This window comes from Oenanthe melanoleuca, chromosome 1 (assembly GCF_029582105.1).
Source record: "Oenanthe melanoleuca isolate GR-GAL-2019-014 chromosome 1, OMel1.0, whole genome shotgun sequence".
In the NCBI taxonomy this organism is placed as follows: Eukaryota; Metazoa; Chordata; class Aves; order Passeriformes; family Muscicapidae; genus Oenanthe; species Oenanthe melanoleuca.
The window spans coordinates 75,478,915-75,499,497 of record NC_079333.1 but is presented as its reverse complement, the minus strand read 5'-3'; the positions used below and the strand labels follow the sequence as shown (position 1 = coordinate 75,499,497).

General features: G+C 38.1%; 1 protein-coding gene across 3 annotated transcripts; it reads right to left on the bottom strand.

Annotated features, from left to right (window-relative positions):
- Positions 1–2,558: 2,558 nt before the first annotated feature.
- LOC130258718 (protein-lysine methyltransferase METTL21E-like) lies at positions 2,559–20,158 on the bottom strand. Of its 3 annotated transcripts, none has more exons than XM_056502351.1 (5): positions 19,951–20,158; positions 18,567–18,651; positions 9,959–10,116; positions 7,423–7,540; positions 2,559–6,429 (listed from the first exon to the last, which is right to left on the bottom strand). In XM_056502351.1, exons 2-5 carry the CDS (start codon positions 18,634–18,636, stop codon positions 6,014–6,016), a joined length of 762 nt encoding a protein of 253 aa, XP_056358326.1. In that variant the 5' UTR covers positions 18,637–18,651; positions 19,951–20,158; the 3' UTR covers positions 2,559–6,013. The 3 variants fall into 3 exon arrangements, with proteins under 3 accessions (XP_056358326.1, XP_056358336.1, XP_056358318.1); XM_056502361.1 differs by having other exon boundaries at positions 19,931–20,032; XM_056502343.1 differs by lacking the exon at positions 19,951–20,158 and adding an exon at positions 18,241–18,333 and having other exon boundaries at positions 18,567–18,653.
- Positions 20,159–20,583: the final 425 nt, after the last annotated feature.

Below are 20,583 nucleotides of genomic sequence, written 5' to 3'. Positions count from 1 at the left end.
AAGTTTTGTACTTCCAGGAAAAACAGATTTCAAAAGTTGAAGAGTCTGGGTCCAATGTTTCTCCTGAGCCAAATTCTTTCAGGCACCTGTCCTGAAGCACTGGGCTCCACCCATTCTGGGAGACAGAGCACCAAGAGAGTCCCCAGACATTATGTGTGAACAAAGATGGTTTCTACCATCACGAAATCTGTACAGTTACCCCGAGTGTTTAAAAAATTTTACCAGTTAATTCAGTTCTGCTTGACTGTTGGCAGCAATGTAGCCAAAATTTAATGACCTTCCACTCTGCTGCCAAGGCTGAGCCCCTCAGAGTGCAACTCAGGGGTATAATAATCACAGGCATCCCACGAGCAACAATGTTTTCTGTTTACATGAACTGCTTTCAAATTTAAAAGAATGTGAGTAGGGTCAATAACATGAAGGATAGATGGCATATAGCTAATTTTTTATAATAATCATCTGATAATATGTAATCTGGGTAATCCAATAAAGTAATTAATAATCTCTCTGAAAATCAATTGATTTTTCTGGAAAATTCATCTAATTATGGACCTTCTAGGACATAGCATTAGGGATTTCAGTGCACTTGGACTTTATGCCTGGATAGCCCCTAAGACTGCAGCATCTCTTAAACAATCCTGATTTACTTCTCTCTTGATTTCCAATTACCTTTCTTCCTCAGATGTAGTCATAGCCACACTGGTGTATTTTAGGGTCTTGTATTTCAGGTAAATGGCACAACTGCTGTGCTGTGATCCACAGGTCTTCAAGAAGGACAGGGAAAGGACAAAAACAGCAGTGGATTTGTACTCTATGAGAAGAGATTCAAGTAAATTACACCCCTGCTATCCATTAGACAATGGGTGAGCCAAAAGCTTAAGGGTAAGATCAGACAGAAGACCAACACAGACATCTGCTATAGACCAGAAAAGGTGGTGGGCAAGATACCTTTAAGCAGTTTGAAGAGCCATCAGGATCATGGTCCCTGGTTCTCACAAGGACTTTAATCCTCCCTGATGTATCTTGGAAAGGTAACTTGAAACACTTCAAGCAACTCAAGAGGTTTCTGGAGTGCTTTGAGGTCAAAAATCAATTTTTTTGAAGCAGATGCTGTACTGGCCAGATAGGGAAAGTGCTCTGCTGGATATTCTCATAAATAATGGTCTCATAAATTAGTAGAGCCTGTGACTGCATTGATTGAAGCAACTCTGAAATGGAGGTTGTAGGGTCTGAGAAAAGACAAGAAGGAAAGCAGCAGAATAAAGACTTAGATTCTACGACATTAAAAGATATTCTAAAGGATTAGATTTCCAGAGAGAAGGTTTCAAGAAATGAGATGAGATCTCATTGCCAACTACCCTGAAGAGCAAAAGTATCAAGAGGTTAACTAATATTGAGGAGCAAATTCCTCAGTGATGTTTGGTCTATCCTTAAAAAGCCAAGAAAACTCCAGGAAAAAAAAAAAAAAAAAAAAAAAAAAAAAAAAAAAAAAGCCTGCATGAAAAAGAATATATTTTTACTGAGCTAGAATGGAAAAAAGAATACCCAAAAAGTGGAAATATGGATAAGCTACCAAGGAGGAAAAGAGCCACTGCTCAAACAGGCAGTGCAGGAGTTAGGAAAGTTAAGGCTGGATAAGAAGATCTGGATGTGAAGGGTGTGAGATTTTACTGCTAGGTGGGGTAGGGTATAAAAAAGATGTGACAAAGGCTGAGCTAATCCATTCCTTGGTCTTCACTGGAAAGGCCAGCTCTCAAGATTTCTGTCTCTTCCTGTTCAGTGACAGATGCCCCATTGCAGCAAGAGAAATTCCAGTTGGATATATGAGGTGGGGGGGAAGAAATTAACAGGCTGCTCAGAATTTCATGTACAACTGGAGAAACTGAGCAACCCGTTCAGACTTTGAATATGGCCCAGATGTGAGCAGAAGGTAGGACTAGATACCCTTCAGAGGTGCCATCTAACCTGAATTATTCTGAAATTCCTGACTATCCAATACAACCTGTGTATTGTATGTTTGGATGGCTTAACTATGCACAAGGAAAAAGGAAAAATTGTTACTTTATTCTGGCCTGTTGCTGAATGCTTATACTTTTAGGGTGTTTATAATTTATCTAGAGAGGCACAGAGTATTTAGTTTTATGCAATAATAAAATTCATTTATTTATATAAACAAATTCAAACAAGGTGGAACACAGGAAATGTTATTTTTACAGTGAAACAGCTTTGGTACTGGACATTCCCCTGCAAGTGAGGTTTAAATCCCTTGACATTTAGCTCAGTTTCCTCTTTGCTTTACACCTGTGCAACAACATTTCCCTGAAGTCACAGGCCTATTATAAGAATGAACATGTCAATTTCTTAATTACACCCACACAGCAAAGACATTTTGATAGCTTCTTTCTTTCCTTGTCACTGAACTTATCTTGAGACCACCTCAAGGTTACCAGTGCAGCAGCAGTGGCTGAATAGGGAAAAGTCCTGTACATTCAGGTCTCCAGAGCTCAAAGGGTGTCAGCTGAATTGGTGACTTCTAAATTTGTGACTTCTAAATCCAAATAGGTTTCAAGGTCCTGGGTTGTTTGGTAAATGCACTATTTCTTCAGATGACTGACTGTGCTGATATGCTCAATGTGACAATAAAGATCCATTCAGGAGGGCACACGTGGCATTCTTTGGTCTTTTCTGCCCACCTAGCCCTGACTAGTGCTTGTATAATGGCCAACATAAATTGTTCATCATTCATTTGCCATTTGGGCCTGGAGTAGTTTTTGGGTATTTTTAGCAGTTGTATTTCCTAGGCTGGGACTCCATTACAGCTTCTAAATTAAAAGGAGGTTTGCACAGTAGATCTGTACTGTCATTTAAATTTTTTTTCCTACATTTTCAGCAGCTACAGCTTTTTCTTACCATTGTTGTAAGAGGTAAAAGCCCAAGTGGGTGGGTGTAATAATGCAAACAAAACCAAATCACTCAGAGCTGCAAAACTGAAATTCAGCAAAAGAGAGACAAAACCACAACATGCCCATATGGAAACTACAATGTTGAAAATGTTCGTTTCTTTAATTCCGAGAGGGAAAAGGCAAAGATCTTTTTAAAAACCTTGATGAAAATGTAAAATAAGCAGCAAAGTAAATCACTCAAATAATTCCACATACACTTAAGACAAAAAGAAGAGCTCCTGATAACATTAGCATTGAAAAACATAATGTTTGTGGAAAATTTAGTAAATACCATCAAGTTACTTAATATACTGCTGCTCTTGGGTTGAAATAAAACATAAAGCCCAAGGAACAGATTGAACTTATGCTATACATCCAAATTTATCTCTTAAATTAGTTTGATTAGCACAACTCCCTCTAAGAGACTGTAAAAGCCTACCAGCGGATTCTCTGGCATTCTTTAAAAGTGGATCTCTTTCACCCACAAATTAACTGGCCTTCCTGCCCCCTGCCTTTCAGGAACTACAGCTACAAATGCCATCTGTATTAGCAGTATAATGCACTGAATGACAATTTTGATCCTCTATCTGAGCTATTAGAAAAAAGAATAAGTGGTTATTAAAATTATGACTGACTTTAGGGGTCAGTAATACTTGACATTTATGTGAGACTTCTTCTCAAAGAGCAGAAATAAACTCCATAGGCAAATGCCAAATACAAGCCCACCCTCCACTGGTCATGGCTAATAACCTGCCCATCACACCAGAGGACAAAAGGTGGCTGTACAACAGAGCAGCCAGGCTCTAGAGATTTCCCAGGAAGCTTCACACAGCACTGCTAGGCAGGCTTGTGAGAAAGAGAGCTGATGTCACATTCCAGTACACATTGACAAGCTGCTGGGCCTGAAGTGCTGAATCCTGACTGCATTTGGCAAACACATCCCCTGCTGAATTCACAGAAGCTCAGCAGGGGTCAGTCTGTGGCCCAAACAGGAGGGCTAGTCAGCAGGACAGCAATTTAAAAATGATCACACTTAACCACTTTCCTGTAGTCTTCCTCTTTAGCCTTCATCATTTTGGAGTTCACAAGGTCATTTCACTAATTATAGTGCCAATCCATTTATCCATTAAACATTTGTAGACTGAGATGCCCTTTTGGATACAAGGATTATGGTTACAATTGCAGTAGATATGATGATTGAAAGAAGGTAAGAGACAGGAAGCAGGGAGAGGAAATCAAGCAATGGCAAAGATCCCTGTTTGTTTCTTTATTCACTTACACTAAACTGTTTCTATTACACAATATATCCAAAAAAGAAATTCCAGATATTTCCATTCTGCAGCCATAATTATCTAAGGACATATGCATAGTAACATCTATGAGGTGGGGTAACACTCCCAGTCAGCTGGTATAGAGTCTAATTTTCTAGCTATACTGATTGATCCAATAAAGGATTCTACATCTATCTACAAACTTTACCACAGGATATTTACCAATGAGGATTAGATTTTTCTCTTATAACCTCCAATCCAAAATCGTGATTTCTCAGCAGGAGAGGTAAAAAATAGATTTTACGTCCTTTCTTTTCATTTTGCTTCTGGGCTAAGGCATGGTACTGATTGCTTTAGTTTTATCTTAGGGTCACCCTTTGTGTTTCACCAAGGATGCCCTGGAATATCCAGTTCCCACTGGAAAAGTTTGGCAGATCAGCTTCTCCTCTCTGCAACACTTCACCTTTAAAAGCAGGCACCAATGTTCAGCTGGGACAAAAAGTCCATTCCAAATCACATTTACCACAGTTCTGCCCCAGGTGTGTGCCAGAGTAAACAAGCAACATGCATCTACCAAAATCAAAGATAAAAACAATAGGATGTTCAGGAAGCCAACAATAAAAACTAAAAAACATCCTGAGAGAATACAAACAGGAGTTAAAAGATAAATGCTGACAGTGCCCAGAGCTCCACATTACCAGGGCAGTTGTCTGCTACAGTAGAGGTGATAAAGCTCTCTTCTCTAGCCTGAAAGAGACTTGAAAGCCTCAAAATCAACTACAAACAGAATTGGAAAATATGGTGTGTGGAAAGAATGATTTTATTAATCTCTCCAAAAGAAAACTCTTGGATAGGCCACTGAAAACAGGATCACACAATACTGAGTGGCTAGGAGAAAAGTATTTTGTTTGCCCATACTAAAAAAACAAACAAATGTCTAAGCCTGTCCATGCCTCAGGCTGGTTTCATTTTCTGCCTCCAGCCACCAGCAGCCAGCAGTGCAAAGCTCCTCTCTTGATGGCCACTGTCCTTTTCCCATTGTTGTTCCCTCAGGTTCAGATAACTGTCTATTTTTGGAGGAGCTGGCCTCCAGAACAAGCACGAAAAGCCTTTGTAAAGGACAGCTGCTGATATGTTGTACACTTCTAAAACAAAGCCTTTGTTCAAGCAACAAAACATTTAACTCCCTCTTGCCCATGTGCATGGCTGTGTGTTGAAGAATCCCTAAATTTAAATAAAAAATGAAAGCATAATCATTACATTAAGAGTAACTAATACACTCTATCCATTTATTACAAAAGTGTATTTTCCAGGTGATGAGGTTTTTTTCATCTAATTTAATGTCCTATTAAGAGTATTCAAAGGAAGGATTAACATGATAATGAGAATGGAGAAATATCAGTTTTAACATCAAAACATTTAAATACAAAGACTTATAGTCTAAAGTTTTAAATAATTGTTCAGACTTATAAAAGACTGTTCAAAGCTGTAATTGAAAACTTGTGGAAATATTCATTATTTGACCCATAACAGTAATGGTAAGTCTTGTAAAAGTTATTAGAGTTGTCAGCTGAGGACATAAAAGTCAAGAAAATGTCACAGATATATCTCTTCTGTGTATTACAGTATTGGCAAATTGAATTTAGGAATTTATAGGAATGCACTAGGAATTTGATGATTTGTTTTACCTATCTCTAGAAATGTCATTCATGTAAGTGTCAGCAGCTACTAAAATGGAAATTATTAAAGAGACAAAAAGCTGCAGAACAGGTGAAACTGTCACTTCCCCATATCTGTCTTTCAGACCTTCAGTTTGGCTTTCATCCTGCCTTTCCTCATTGCTTTATACAAGGCTATGTTCAAACTGGGAAAATTAGAAATCATCTCTAAGTCAAACAATGTCTGAAATCTGTTCACAAATTGGTTTTCGTTCTCCAACCTAAATTTCATGGCCCACAGAATAACAGTATCATCCTTGCACAAGTGATCAAAAGTTAGGAGGAGCTCATCCAGGAATGGATGGTAGTAAACTACATCAGCAGCCATAATGTAGTCAAAGTGACAGGAAGACCTAGGAAAGTTCTTTTCCAGATCAATTCCCCAAGACAACTCCTTTACACAAGGCTGGTGCTTGCATTTCTGCTTTGTATTTTGGAGAACGTTGTGCTGAAGGTTTCCCAGTAGTTCTGGCAAATCTGTGGCAGTCACAAAGGCACCTGTGACACAGAGAAAACAAATGTAATATTTGAATATACATCAAGACTTGAGTAAAAGCCCGTTCACAAAAGCCACTGCACAAGGAATTGGTTTTATCAGGTAACTCTCACTGAGGGCAATAAAAAATGTAGATGCTCCCAATAACTCTTAAACATTGTGCTTAAAATAAGTGCTTGCTTCCTCATAGCTCCACTCTACAGATTGCCATCTAAATGCAGCTGGTGGGGAGAAACCTGATGCTTACTGTATCTTGATACCACATTGGTTAAAAGTACAGTGGCTGCCTAGGGATTGATGAATACCAATCACTGAATCCAAGAAGCATGAGATTCAAGCACTACCTCAGGTTCTTCTCTTCTCACACAGCAAGAAGCTTTCTCAGACTACCAAAAGCTAAAGTTCTGTTCAAATGCAGAACCCACTGACCTGGATTACTCCTGAAGATGAATAGGTGCCATGAGAGAAAACACAACAATGTCTGTAGCAGAAAGATCAAGTTGCTGAAGGAAAATACTGAAACACAAATGGGTAGAAGGTGACCTGGCATCCAAGAGCTCTGTTCAAATGAAAGGGATGCACTGGTCATACCTACATCTGGTTCAATCTATTTGCCACTGACATCCTGCAAAGCCACTAATTTCTTATTTTGATCCCTAGTTTAACACAGCTCATGAAAATATATCTACTGGGACCTCCTTAATTGTATCAATACATTCCCAGGGGAAAATAACCAAAACAAAACAAATGAACAAACAAACAAAACAAAACAAAACAAACACAACAAAAACAAAACAAAACCAAAAAAAACCAAAACAAAACAAACAAAAAACCCACATAAAAGCATGCTTCCAAACAAGCCTTTTAGAATTTACTGTTTCTTGCTCTTGGAAGTCTTCTTCTAAGTCTCTTAGAAGAACCAAGCCACATCCTTTGTCCTCACTGTTCGTCTGAGAGGTATTTCCAAGAGGAAAAGAGACATATCACATACTCACCCAGCAAACTGGCTACTATGGAGACCAAGCCAGTTCCAGCTCCAATTTCAATCACATTTTTGTCAACCAAATTGCATTGTTTAGAATTAGTTTCCAAAAAATAACACAGAACAAGAGCCTGTAGGGGAGGAAATCCATGAACATACTGAACAAATTAATGAAATAAATCCCTTTACTAAATATGATTTGTCATTTAAAAGCATGCAAAAAAATTGTTGTCTGTTCAAATGAGCAATGTTCATTCAAGCACTACTCCACTATGGTCTTTGGCCTCTTTAGGTCACAAAATAAATGCTACAACATACCTCTATATATTACATTATTACAGCCAAAAGGAACAACTGGAATTAGATAATCTGTCACAAACCATGACATAAGTCATAAAATTCCTGTCACAAATTGCTTCCTACTTCTGGTTGATATAAAAAGTGTCCTTCACAAAAACATCTTGATATAAAGACTCCTTGTGAGAGAAAATCCACTACAACCCTCGTTAAGTTCTTCCAACAGTCAATTATTTCTGACAATGATTAATTTTTAGGCTTCAAAAGGGACAAATTGATTTACCCCCTTTTCTTCTGGTTCAGTTTGTTTGCACTGTCTATTTGCTTACCTTGTTAAGCTTAGCAAATTTTCATAGTAAATATAGCCACAAAGAGCATCTACAACAGACTCCTTACACATGTACATATAAACTGATGAAGAATCTGTTAATCTTTAAGTGATTAAGACTCTTCAGCTTTTCTGCCCTCTCACACTGACCAGTGAGAGAATTTTATTTTATTAATTTTACTTCTAATAAAAAATTTATTGGACATTTTAATTTTATTTCTCTCATAGTTTCCATATTTTCTTCCATATTTCTCTCAGACTTTGATAGTTACATAGTCTCAATTGACAAATAAGATGATTGCCACATCCTCTCACAATTCAGATGACAATTTGGAAAAGCAATATTAGCAGCTTGCTCGGGCACAGCAAAACTAGTTTTGCTTTTAACTAATTAAGAATGAGAAGGAAAGGAACAGGAGGACTGCTAACCCAATGTTAACATGCTAGAAATTCAAACAAAGGTTTTGTTTTCTGCCTCTTAATTCAGAGCATAGAAGAGAAGGCAATGTGAACTTACATATATCACTTAATCAGCTGCACTTTGGTATAGAACTCAGTCTGCAAGAACCAGGAAATATCAAAAGGTTCCTAAAGACTGGGTCTGATATTTGACATTATTTTGACATTATATTTGACCTTATATTAGGATTTTCTCCTAGTTGCATTAATTCCTTCCCTCAAGGTTTTGCCAAATTCTGTTGTAGAAACTGGCTGGCATAGTCAAAGTCTCTGAGGGTTAAATCAGGGAAACTTTGAAATCTGCATTCCTTTCCATTAAAAACACAGAATCTTTACTTTCCTTAAAGTTTCTGCACTCTCCACAAATTTGGCTGACATTTTTCAGAAGAGATTGAGTACAGTTAGAGGGAAGTAGAAGGGAAAAGATTAAGGGACAGAGATCAAAGGGTTGTCTTCCACAACAAAATGGGCTAAACCCATCCAGATTTAAAAAAACAAACAAATGTTTTTCAGTGAAGTACGTGATTTTGTGTGAATAATTGATAGTCAGCCAAACTTTCCATGAAGACATGCACTGATGTCACTAAAACATATAGCACAGATGACTGGTCCAGGTCCCCTAAAACCAGGAATATCATTGGGACTTCAAAACAGAAGAGTAGGACAACAATCCTCAGCTGAACTATGGCCATACTTCTAAAAAACAGCATGATCCCAGGAGGCTGAGGCAGCTGGGAAAGAAATGGAGCATCCTGGGTCTCTTATAGGGACACAGATTTCATCATGCGTCCATTTCTTTCAGTCAATTATTTCAAAACAGTAAGTTTGCTGCATTGTACAGATTCAGAACTTGGAGAAGACTCTTTGTAGAGTGAATGTGTTGATGGCTCTTATATCAAGAGCCGAGGACAATGGTTCTCTCCAACTATATTTCCAGCTATTTAAGAAACTGAAAGCTCCAGCTGAACATTTTCCCTTATCTCTGTATTAACAAGGTAAATTTGTTCCTTACATGAGTAGGTTGAATAACTTCTATGACTGCTAACACCTTGTGAGCTTGCATCACAGCTGTTTCCTCAACCTGGATCTGCCTGCTACACAGCCATCTGTATTTATAAAATGTACAGAAATGCAATCATCATAAAACTGCCATATTTCTTTCAAAATATATTTAATGGGCTAATAGGATTAAAAGCTACTGGCAAGCAAGGAGGGGACACAAGTTCATACACCTTGTGTGATTGGGGCATGCACAAGAAATACCAAGTAAGCTTTGAGAAATATGAATCCACACAAAACCAGTGTTAAATTCAGGTTTGGGATTTGCAGAACAGAGACAGAGAAGCACAGAATTATTTCTTTGGGTTTATAACACATAAAAAGGTATATTTATTATACAAAACAAACTTTGAAATGCTAGATAGCTCCAAAAATCAAAAATAACAGTACTACAAAAATGCTGTACCGATGGCCAGACGACTGCCCCGTAACAATCAGTGGCTTCTGTAATTCTTATCTCGTGGCCAGCAAAGTGAAAGCCTTCCCAGGCCTTGTAAGCTATAACATCAGGAAAAAAACGCCTCCCCATGATTTCTGCAACTATTTCCTCATCTTCTTTTTCCCCTGGAAGCAAAATCATAAGAGGTCAAAGAGGTTGAATGCACTGATTTCATATTCAATTAATATTGAAAAGCTGATTTGGAAGCAAGAATATAAATTACATCTGTGAATAAAATACATTTCATCATTAATTGTTAGCATGGTACACAGCAATTCTCCTGAATTCTAATTGAAATTTTCAGCGTGTGGCTAAATAACTTCTTTCATGTTTTGCTGAAAGAGCCAAGTTCATAAAGAAGGGGAATGTTATCATACACTGCTTTCCATTTCAGTAACCCAAAAGGAATTTTTAAACTTCTTTTTCCCTTTAAGAACAGCTGCCCTAGTATAGACACTCACAGTCTTATGCATCTGGATTTTTCATTATTCTCCACATCCTTTTACTGTTGACTTTCCCCATATTATGGTTCTTTCTGACAGTAAACAAAAGGAGCAGAATATCATTTATAAGTCTGTCACAAAACTTGTGAAACAGATCCTAGCAACACAAATTATGACAGACAGGAGTGAAAGCACTCGTGTTGTCAGGAAAGCTTATCCACCCACCCCAACAGAGCCCTGTCAGAGGGATTCTTTCCAGTTGGCTTGATACCCTGAATGCCATTCCTGTTGCTAAGCAAAGAATATTTATGATAACTAACAAAATCCTGGATAACTCTTCTAACAGAAGAGGATTCATTCCTTTTTACTGGAATACCAAGCTAGTTTCAGTTTTGCCATCATCACACAACTACACCACAATGTCAGAAAAAAAAATATGTTAAGTGAAGCTGTCTAGAGCATTTTCTTAGCAAAGACTAGATTCATTCCAAGTTTCTACAGGAATTTTGTTTTCATTGCAAACTATGATCTGCTGGAAACCAGTGAAGGAAAAACATGTTTATAAGCTACACCTTCTAGAAAGCATGCTAGAGATTTAGATAATGTGGTTCCTGCCTTGTCCAAAGCAGAGTTTCTGCATCAAGCCTGCAGCTCCCATCAAAATCACAGATATTAATTTTGAGATCTGTTGGCTGTTGAAAATGAAACCATTTATTTTTTTGTTGACATAAAACACTTTGCTCTACTGAAAATTCTCCACATTTTCTGCCCCTTCAGATCATTGCTATCCCAAGGCATAATGACGCCAAGTATTGTCATTTATTTTGTCATACACCTCAGTATTTTTAATTGTGATAACTTATTGACAAAGTCTCCCCTCCTTCTGAACCCAACAAGAACTGACTAACCAACCACAATACTTGAAGAATTTATTGTAGGGGGGAGAACCCTAATCATGGGTTTAAAAAATTTAAAAAATAATACAGTGCATATACTACTGGAAAAATTAACTTTTCATAAATTTTATAAATGTAACTAAAACAAAATGCTCAACATTGAAACTAAGGTATTTTAAGATGTTGGAAAAAACCAGTGTGTGCCAGCCTCTTCAAGCCTCTAATGTTAAGCTGGGAGAAAACACATGCATCACTGTGCCTGTAATCAGGGAGCTCTTGACAAACATGAGCTGAGTGCCAGGGAAATGCTGCTTCAGGGCAAAATTAATTTTTCTCTTATGAAAGAAATAATAAAAAGCTGTCTTTTTACACATATCATAAGTGTATTTAATAGATCATCCTGTTTCCAAGTATAGCAGATATAGGCTGCTTTTCATCTCCAATTGCTTAGAGCAGTCTGATCTTGTTCTGTGATCATTACTAGCTGTGGAAGTAAAAGCTATTCTTTCTATTACCTTTCAATTACAACCATTTTTCTTGATTCCTCCTCCCTTGACATCTGTTTTGGATCCAATTTTGTTGAAAAACTGGTAACTTATTAGGTCTTAACTTATAAAGCTCCTGTGAGAAGATCTATAAAACTTCAGCAGTATTACTGCTGCCCCTCCAGCACTCAATAAATATTTCCCACCTATTCCCTACAGCATGAGCAAACTTTCTACTTCAGGTTTGCATAGCACCTACACTAACAGAGTTTGTAAGCCACTGCTTCTTCCTGAGAACTGAATCCCAAATCTGCTGATCAATAACACCACTTGAATTTTTGCCCATCATATCCTTTTGGTAATCTTCCAGGTGGCTTATCTGGAGAAACTTACACTTTTTTTTACTTTTTCCTTTTTTCAATTTCCTTTAAAGAAAACACTGCTATTGTGAAGAATCAAAAATAATATCTGTTTCATCAGAGTTAGACAAGGCCCAAAGGAGAAACTTTATCAGAACCAGGATGCTAATAATCCTGACAGAGTGCTGAAAAAATAAGGAGTGCAATGTTTTAGTCAGATTCATTTATTTCATGCAGTTTTCCCTTTTAACAACAAAAAACTCTCTCTGTTTGCTGCTTTTTATCTTTCAGAAGAACTTCTTGTGGGAGAGCACAAAAGGAAATAAGTCAATTTTTCTGTAACTGCCCTCAAAGCAGTGAGAATAGAAAAATAAAGAACTAGTGGGAAATCTTTCAAGTGACACAAAAATTGTTGTAAGAGTAAGTAAAATCCAAGTGAGATTAACTCTTTTAGTACCTGAAAACATTAAGAAAATTCTGCTGGTACTTTGATCAAACTAGTTCTTTGATAACAGGTGAAAAAAACTGAAAGGGGATTATTCTCCTGGAAGTGTTTACCTCTGTGTTAGTGAATATTCTCTTGTTCAGAAAAAAAGTCCTTACAAGGACAAATTACAAGTCAATGAATGGATTCTAATGACATTTTAAGACAAAAACAGATAATTGATCAGTAGAATAGGGTAGGATAGGAGAACACGAGGCTTGACTGATCTGGCTACCAATTTTTTTTATGAAGGGAATTGCATAGTGGGAATTTCCAGCAATACTACTGGAGCACAGATACTGAAACATTAGAACTTGAAAATCTGCCAGGATTGGTTCCTCCCTGCTTCACAGAGCCAGAAGAAGACAAACACAGGTGGTGTTTGACCAGATAGGTTTGCCCTCACCCCTCTTCTCTGATGTGAGAAGTGTGGAAGTGGTATACACACAGAACTATTTTCATCAGCCTATTCATCTGTTTCCATGAGCAAACACAGAAACCACTGGAGTTTCTAGTGCCAGAACCTTATTTACAGTAAGATGAGGCAGTTTGATCCTGTCAAGGTAACATACAGAAATTGAGATCATTTTTCTCAGTAAAACAAAGTGAACACCTTTGTCTTGAACTTGCATACAAAAAGTTACCATCTACAGATGTCCCGAATTCTTCAAGAATATCTAAGTTGCTTAAGACTTTTTGCCTAATAGGTTAATTACTTACAGTGTTCTTTGGAATATTTTAGATAAAGCATTGTTTATTATAGAAGTCTAACATCTTTGGAGCATGTTCCATCTCCTCTCTTGGTCTTGCATTAATATCATTAATATTTACCTTAATCCTGTGCTGGGAACCAGAGGATTTTGCTGACACATTCACACATCATATATTATATGTTAGAACAAAAACTTAAAGAAAGAAAATGATGTGAGTTCTGCTAAGAGAAAACTGCAGAAGTCCTTCAAGTAGGGAAGGGAAGGTAAAAAGAAACAGACCCAGTAAGAACAGAACAAATCGCAAACTGCAGTATCTTTTTCTATAAAAATGAAGGCAATCTTCAAGTGCACAATTTTTCTTAGAATGAGTAGAAGCATTACCTGTTTAGAAATGAGCTACATGACCAGCTATTTACAACCCTTGTCACATAAAATCATGCCTGGAAGCATACAGCTGCATCAGAAATGGTAATCTGAAAATTCAGTTGGGTGTCTTCCATCAACTAAAAGCATATGTTAAATCCCTCACTGCATCCCTAGTAATACTGCCTACAATATTGTATTCCCCACTGAAGGAAAAGGGAGCAGAGACAGGCACTGTAAACCAGCATTTAGAATGCAGAAAAAAACCTGCAAAGACAAGGGAGCTAAATCAAAATTATATTTATTTATATCTAGATACCTGACCTAAAACACAGCTGAAAAAGTAAAAGGACCATGAAAGCTGTGAAGAATATACTAGCACTTAGTATCTCCATTTTCAGATCCATTCACAAAAAAACACAGAGTAACAAAACACACTCCAAGTATTTTGCTAGTAGATTAGAAGAAGCATTCATTCAGAAAAAGATATTTTCACCCATTGATTCATGGGAACAGCCTACAGGGAAGAAAAAAGCATATTAGACTCTTTTGAGTGCTGGCCTGTCTCTGCTCAATCTCAGGAGGTCAAATGGTGTCACAGCCCAATGTCATAAGGAAATAAGATCCAGTCATCTTCTGCTTCTCTCCTGCTTCGATGGATTTTCTCCAACTGGCAAAAGGAATGAAATCCAAGACTTCAGCATGAACTTGACCTGACAAAGTTCAGCCCCACAGCAACATATTCTCCCATCTTCAGAAGCACTATACTTTCATCTACAGAGTATAAAGTTCACCATTTAGACTTGTCCTTATTTTAATACTATGCATCAACAGCTGTGAATATGGTACCTCTGTGACTTCTCAGCAATTGGTTCCTCAAAGGAGGACTACCTCTGCTAATATTACTGATTGAGTACTGCTAGAGAGTTTCCAAGAAATTCCAAGAATTCATAATATCCAGGACTCTTCAGATCACCCCCCCACTATGTACACATAGGAGTGGAGTCATCCAAACTAAATATTTAAGATATATTTTATTTATATAATGTGGAAATAATATAAACAACGCATATTTATTATTAAAATATATATATATATTATAGCTATCTATACATCCCAAAGTCAAGAGGATACCTGCAAAAAGATCAGTAAGGGAACAAACCTGCAACCAGTTCTGTGACTGTAAGAGATGACTGGAGAAGAGATACATTACTCCACTGATAGAAATCATCCAAAGGTATCCTAGTAAATCCATATGGCTATTTCCAACGGCTCACACCAAGTTTATCCTAAAACTGCATAAAAGCCACAATAATAAGGGACTCTGGAGTCTCAGAATTTTTACTGAGCTACTGACATGTCAGGATCAGAGCCCTAGTCCTACATGCACTACAGGTGGCTCTGTGGAGACATACACAATTCTAAATCACAACATAGTCCCTAAATTTCCAGCATCATCATTTTAGTATCTTTATTTCATTCTACTTATTTCTATATTATTCCATTTCAGCCTAAGGGCCCTTACAGGAAGGTGTTAGAAGGGAAAGCTAATCATGCTCTTGACTTCACAGAAGTCAGATGTAACCTACACCTTTCTAAGAATATAAAGCAACCTACCATTCCAGTATGTCTAAACTGCACAGTTAGTTTTTCCTCACTTTATCCCCACCTACAAAAAGGGATATCATCACATAAGTGTAGGCATCCCACTACATTCATTACAAGCTCAGTCTGCTGAAGGGATGGCAATGAAGGCATGTATTATATTGATTAATCTAAGATACTGTGTCGGGGAAACAAAACGCTCGAAACTTTATACTTTGAAATGCAGAAATACAAAACTGCCACCCACAAGCAGCCTCTTCTCAGCCAAGAGACAAGATGCACTTGGCCCAGAGCATGAGGACACAAGAACAGGAGAAGGGTTTGCTCACAGTATCCAGTCTGTGCATTTACCCAGGCTTGAGATATGTGTTTTCAATTTCAAATTTACACCACTGGTATCCCAGCCCTATCCAAGTCAAAGGTCATCTAAAAACCATTAAATGGCTAAAAATAGAAGTACTGTAGTCATTTTATCTCATGAACATATAATGAATTCAAGTCTGCCAAGTACTTCCCTTGTTACTTCATCATCAGACAGTGTGTCTGTCATTGAAAACATCCCCAAGTCTAGGCTCTAAAGCAACTTAATTTCTAAAAATAACTAAACTATTTGCCTTTGACTACAAAGCAGATTCTGTTCTTAAATTAGATGGTCTAATATACATTATAAAAGCCAGCTAACTTCCTGACAGTTAGGAAGAGACCTAAAAAAGTGCTGTCAGTATTCACCTACCAATAATTCTGAATGTCTAAAATTCCTTTGCATAAAGGACCTGAAAGTAACCTAACAACACCAACTCATGCAGCCATACCACTTTTCTCATGCAGCAGGTAAGATATATTATTTATTGTCAAATTGCAGCTACTGCAAAGGCTAAAGAAGTGAAAATAGGAAAGATGGGCACATGGCTGAGAGGGAAGAAAAAGTTACAGACCTCCCTACAAATATTCCCCTTGATTATTTGAGTGTTGCCCCCAACTTCCATTCTATCCATATGCAAGAATTTTTCATTTGGGTTTAGCAATGTCTTAAGCAAAGACAGTGTGCCTACTTATTGAGGGGAAAGAACAGAGAAGTGTTAAATTAATAAGGTGGGCCATCAGGAAATCAGGGCTCCAAGAATCATGCTAGAAGGATAACAAGCAAGGAAAAGTCCAACTACAAGTTGGACACTTGGTTGTGAAGAGGCACTTGGGGTCCATACTCAGGTCCAAGGATGTTTTTCACATTTTACAGCAAAGTCTTTGAAGTCAGTGAAAAATGTCAGTGTGGAAGAAAATGAGAGAGATAAGAAGGATCTTTAGAAGTAACCCAGGAAATATGAATGAGATGCTACATCATTTCCTCTTCCCAGCTGAATTATCCTAAATTCTAAGTTACAGGGTTAGGATGCTTTTCAGCTGGCTCCATTCCAAGTAGGTCCCATTTAAGGCACCAATCTGGAATCCACCAAGATGCTTGAAATGATGGCAGGAATTGCTATCAATTAGGACATCTGTCAGGCAGAACAAGTAGAAGGAGTGTGTCCCTTCTAAAATGTCAGGAGTTACGAGAAGGTTACTAGGTCAGCATTTTCTCAGATATTTATGGATTAAAAACTGAGCCATGGCCAAGTGAAGTGAGACCATGGACTGTCAAGGACAAGTAAACCTTGCAAACTTGCTCTTCTCCTTTTGTCCCAGAGATAAAATTATTCTGGGATGAATTTACATAATGCAACTAGGGTAAAGTAATTTAGTATCCCAAGAAATTAAGACAGGAGTGGTAGCATCTGGTCTCAGAAACATTTAGCCAAGGAGAGTTAAAGCTAATATGAGAAATTATGTGAGGAAAGTAAGACATTAACAGTGCTGGTGTGGAGAACCGTTTGTTTAAAGCCACAAAAGGAATGATCAGACTGGGTGAAGACTGGCCTGTAAACTGAGAACCAGGAGTAAGGGGAATCATGAACAAAAATAAGGGGTTTTAAACTGGAGAATGTATGACATGTAAATTAATAATCAAAGGGGAAGGCACCAAATATAAAGAGCTCAGACTGTGAGGGTGGTGGAACACTTGAAGAGGTTGCCCAGAAAAATTCCAACCATTGAATATTCCATCCCTGGGAATATTCAAGGCCAGGTTGGATGGGGCTTTGCGAAACCTGGTCTAGTGAAAGGTGTCCCTGCCCATGGCAAGGGGTTTAGAAGTAGATGGTTTTTAAGGTCCTTTCCAACTCAAACCATTTTGTGAGTCTGTGATCCTGTGTCTGAAACTTGCAAAGAAACCAAACTGGAATAAAAACCCTGAGAAACAGATATTGAGACTGAGTAGGTGAAATAATGAAATAGGAATGGGGAAAGCAGTAAAGAAAAAGGATGAGAACAAGGAAGGCACAGGCTCAGAGTAATCAAGCAGGCAAATCTCCATGCATTGGGTTCAGCACCTTTCCACCTCCAGAACCTGGCACAGAATTTAAGATGGAAAAGTTTGTGAAGTCTGTAAAGATACCGAATTTTCCATTCATGTCTCTTCATTCTCTTAGACTAATGTTTATAAACATGGAAGAGAACTACCTGGCTCTACACTGACCACAGCTCAGCTGAGATTTTAAACAAAAATATTATGACAACAAAAGAATTTTTCAAATCTCTTCCTTTTGCACTCAGCTGTAGAACATAGCTAGAGCCCATCACAAAACATATGCCTTTGTCCTAATACCTTGCCTACTCCTGGTGACCACTAAAAAAGGAATTATTTATGAAGCTTTAGAATCCTCAGAGATGTGCAGCCATGAAAATACTTAAGAGGAAACACTGCCAACAGGCCCTGAAGGTATTTGAAGGTAGGATCTGAGGCTGTCTAGACAGAAATCAAGCTTGTAATAACCAATTCTCCTAACTGACAGCTTGTAAACAAACCTTATGAAAAGCTTGATCATAGTCACAGCTTCATTCCTTGGAACCAGACACAGGAAAGTAACTGGAGGACAGCTGCCAGGCACCAGCAGGAAACTGCCAGGACAAAAGTATGCAGGTATAACACACTTGAAATACCACGTGCATTGCTGGCATACTACAACAATCTGTTGTATCTGTTGCATTTTCTATACAAATGCCATAAACAGAGTTCTTCAGAAAAAAAATATTTAGAAGATAGTTCACTGTCAGCAAGACACTTTGTTCCTTATACTTAATAATATTCTTAAATGTAACAAGTAAATAAAATTAAATAAGAAACATTTTACCTTCTTGTCTTTCAAATTCTCTGATCCAATGATTTTGTAGAAGATTATGCTGTGATGATGTTAAATCCATACTATGCCACAAACCCTAGGACAGAAAAACACAAGTCTGTCTCTGTAAAATTACTCTATTTCTTCTTTCATACATAAGCTTCATTTAAAAAAATTACATGCATTATCTACTATTTACTTCTATTGAGAATAAAGACATGAAGACACATAAGTATCAATATTCAAGGCATAAAAGTACAAGACAGCAAACTAGTTCAGGCTGTTACATTCTCAGAGAAAAAGAACAGATTTTAAAATCAAGAACAAACCAAACAAAAGCTTTGAGTACCGTAGAGAATTATTTTATGAAATTTTAAAGTTAGAATAAATTAAAATCAGTTTTAGTGGGCTTATAAAGATTGAAAGGAAAGATAGGAACAAATTCCTGAAAGAGAAGAAAAATTGTACCAATATGATCTAATCTTGTTTGAATTAACTGGCTTGGAAGGGAAGGAAACAATCCCATAGTAAAAGCTGCACATGAGAGTAAGGGAGCAGGATCTACAAATACCATGCTGAACAGAAAGTATATGTGCCTATATGAACAGACAAAGAACATGCTGGAGAAAAAAGGAGTAGGAAAAGTGGAATAGAGGACAATATCAAATCACCTTCACAGTGCAAATTCTTAGGCAGGTTTTTCCTCTCAAAAGTTCAGGATAAAGAGGACAATATGGAACAGCCCTCTCCTGTTTGAGAGGATGCACCTTACTCTCTTGACTTCACACTACAAAAGGCACACAGATTTAATGTTTAGCTTTACTACTACAACACCAGCAGTCATTATCCCGTTTGAAGGTGAAAATGACTTAGAGGCTTTCTACATGTCACCACAGCACACAGAACAAAAATATTGCCATTATATTTACATCTATACATAAACTTTGCAGTAGCAGCATCACTGAATAGGCAACAGAAAAGAGACTCAGCGGGAGAGACTTCAAAGTCTTTGTATGCATCTTCAAAATAACAAGTAGCATAAGAAATTACAGGGATATTAAGCAGAAAATATTACACACACTCATCAGCATGTCTACATCAGAAGTACTAGAAACGACATTTCTTCTTCCCATTAGAAGACAAAATAAAAGGAAAATCACCCTACAGAACAAAGCCTTTGTATTTTGTGGTCCTCTACATTTTTAATGTCATTCTAAAAATATCCTGAGGTGCACTGAACCACACAGCGACCTAAAATAGTCCAACATGAGCATACAGGAGTGCTCAGTTACACTGTTTAAAGCGAATGATGCAAACTAATTTAGCGTAAAAGACATAGACAAAACTGACAGAACCGAAACACCGCTGGCATCCACCGCACTTCTGTCAGCGTCACCTGAGTCTCTCCCAGCTTTCCCCAGATGGTGCTCCAGCTGAGAAGCCCTGATCTTGCCGGTCCTTCTCCCCGGACAGCCGCAGGCTGTGTCACGCATTGCCAACATCCCCACACCGGCAGCAATCCCAGGTCCCGACAGCTGCAGCCCCAGCGCCAGGAGGGCACCGCGCAGCCCTTACGTAAGGGAGCAATTTTGGAACAGCCAGAGGCGCCCACCCCGGGGAGCTCCAGACACAAAGTGACCAACTTGGGAGGGCTGCTTACAAAATAAATAGTGGCAGGGTGTTAGCAAGTCCACACTGTTACTAAAAAGTAACCCAAGAGCGCAAAGTCATTGTTCGGACCTTACCAAGTCAAATTTAGCAAGGGGCGCGGGTGCTTCTGCAGCTGCGGCAGAGGAATGCACGCTCCCGGTGGAATGCAGAGCTGCAGCAAGGCACACAACCCCAAAATCCTAACCCAGGGCACAGCTGTCAGCCTGTATAAACACAAGCACACCACTCCTCCACATCCAAGATGTCCATTCACTCATCAGATCACAAACACTGTCGTGGGAGCAAATACAGGTGTCTAAGACTTCTCTTTTTTAGGCTGTAATCAATTCAGGACAGGAGCCATCTCTCACTTTACACA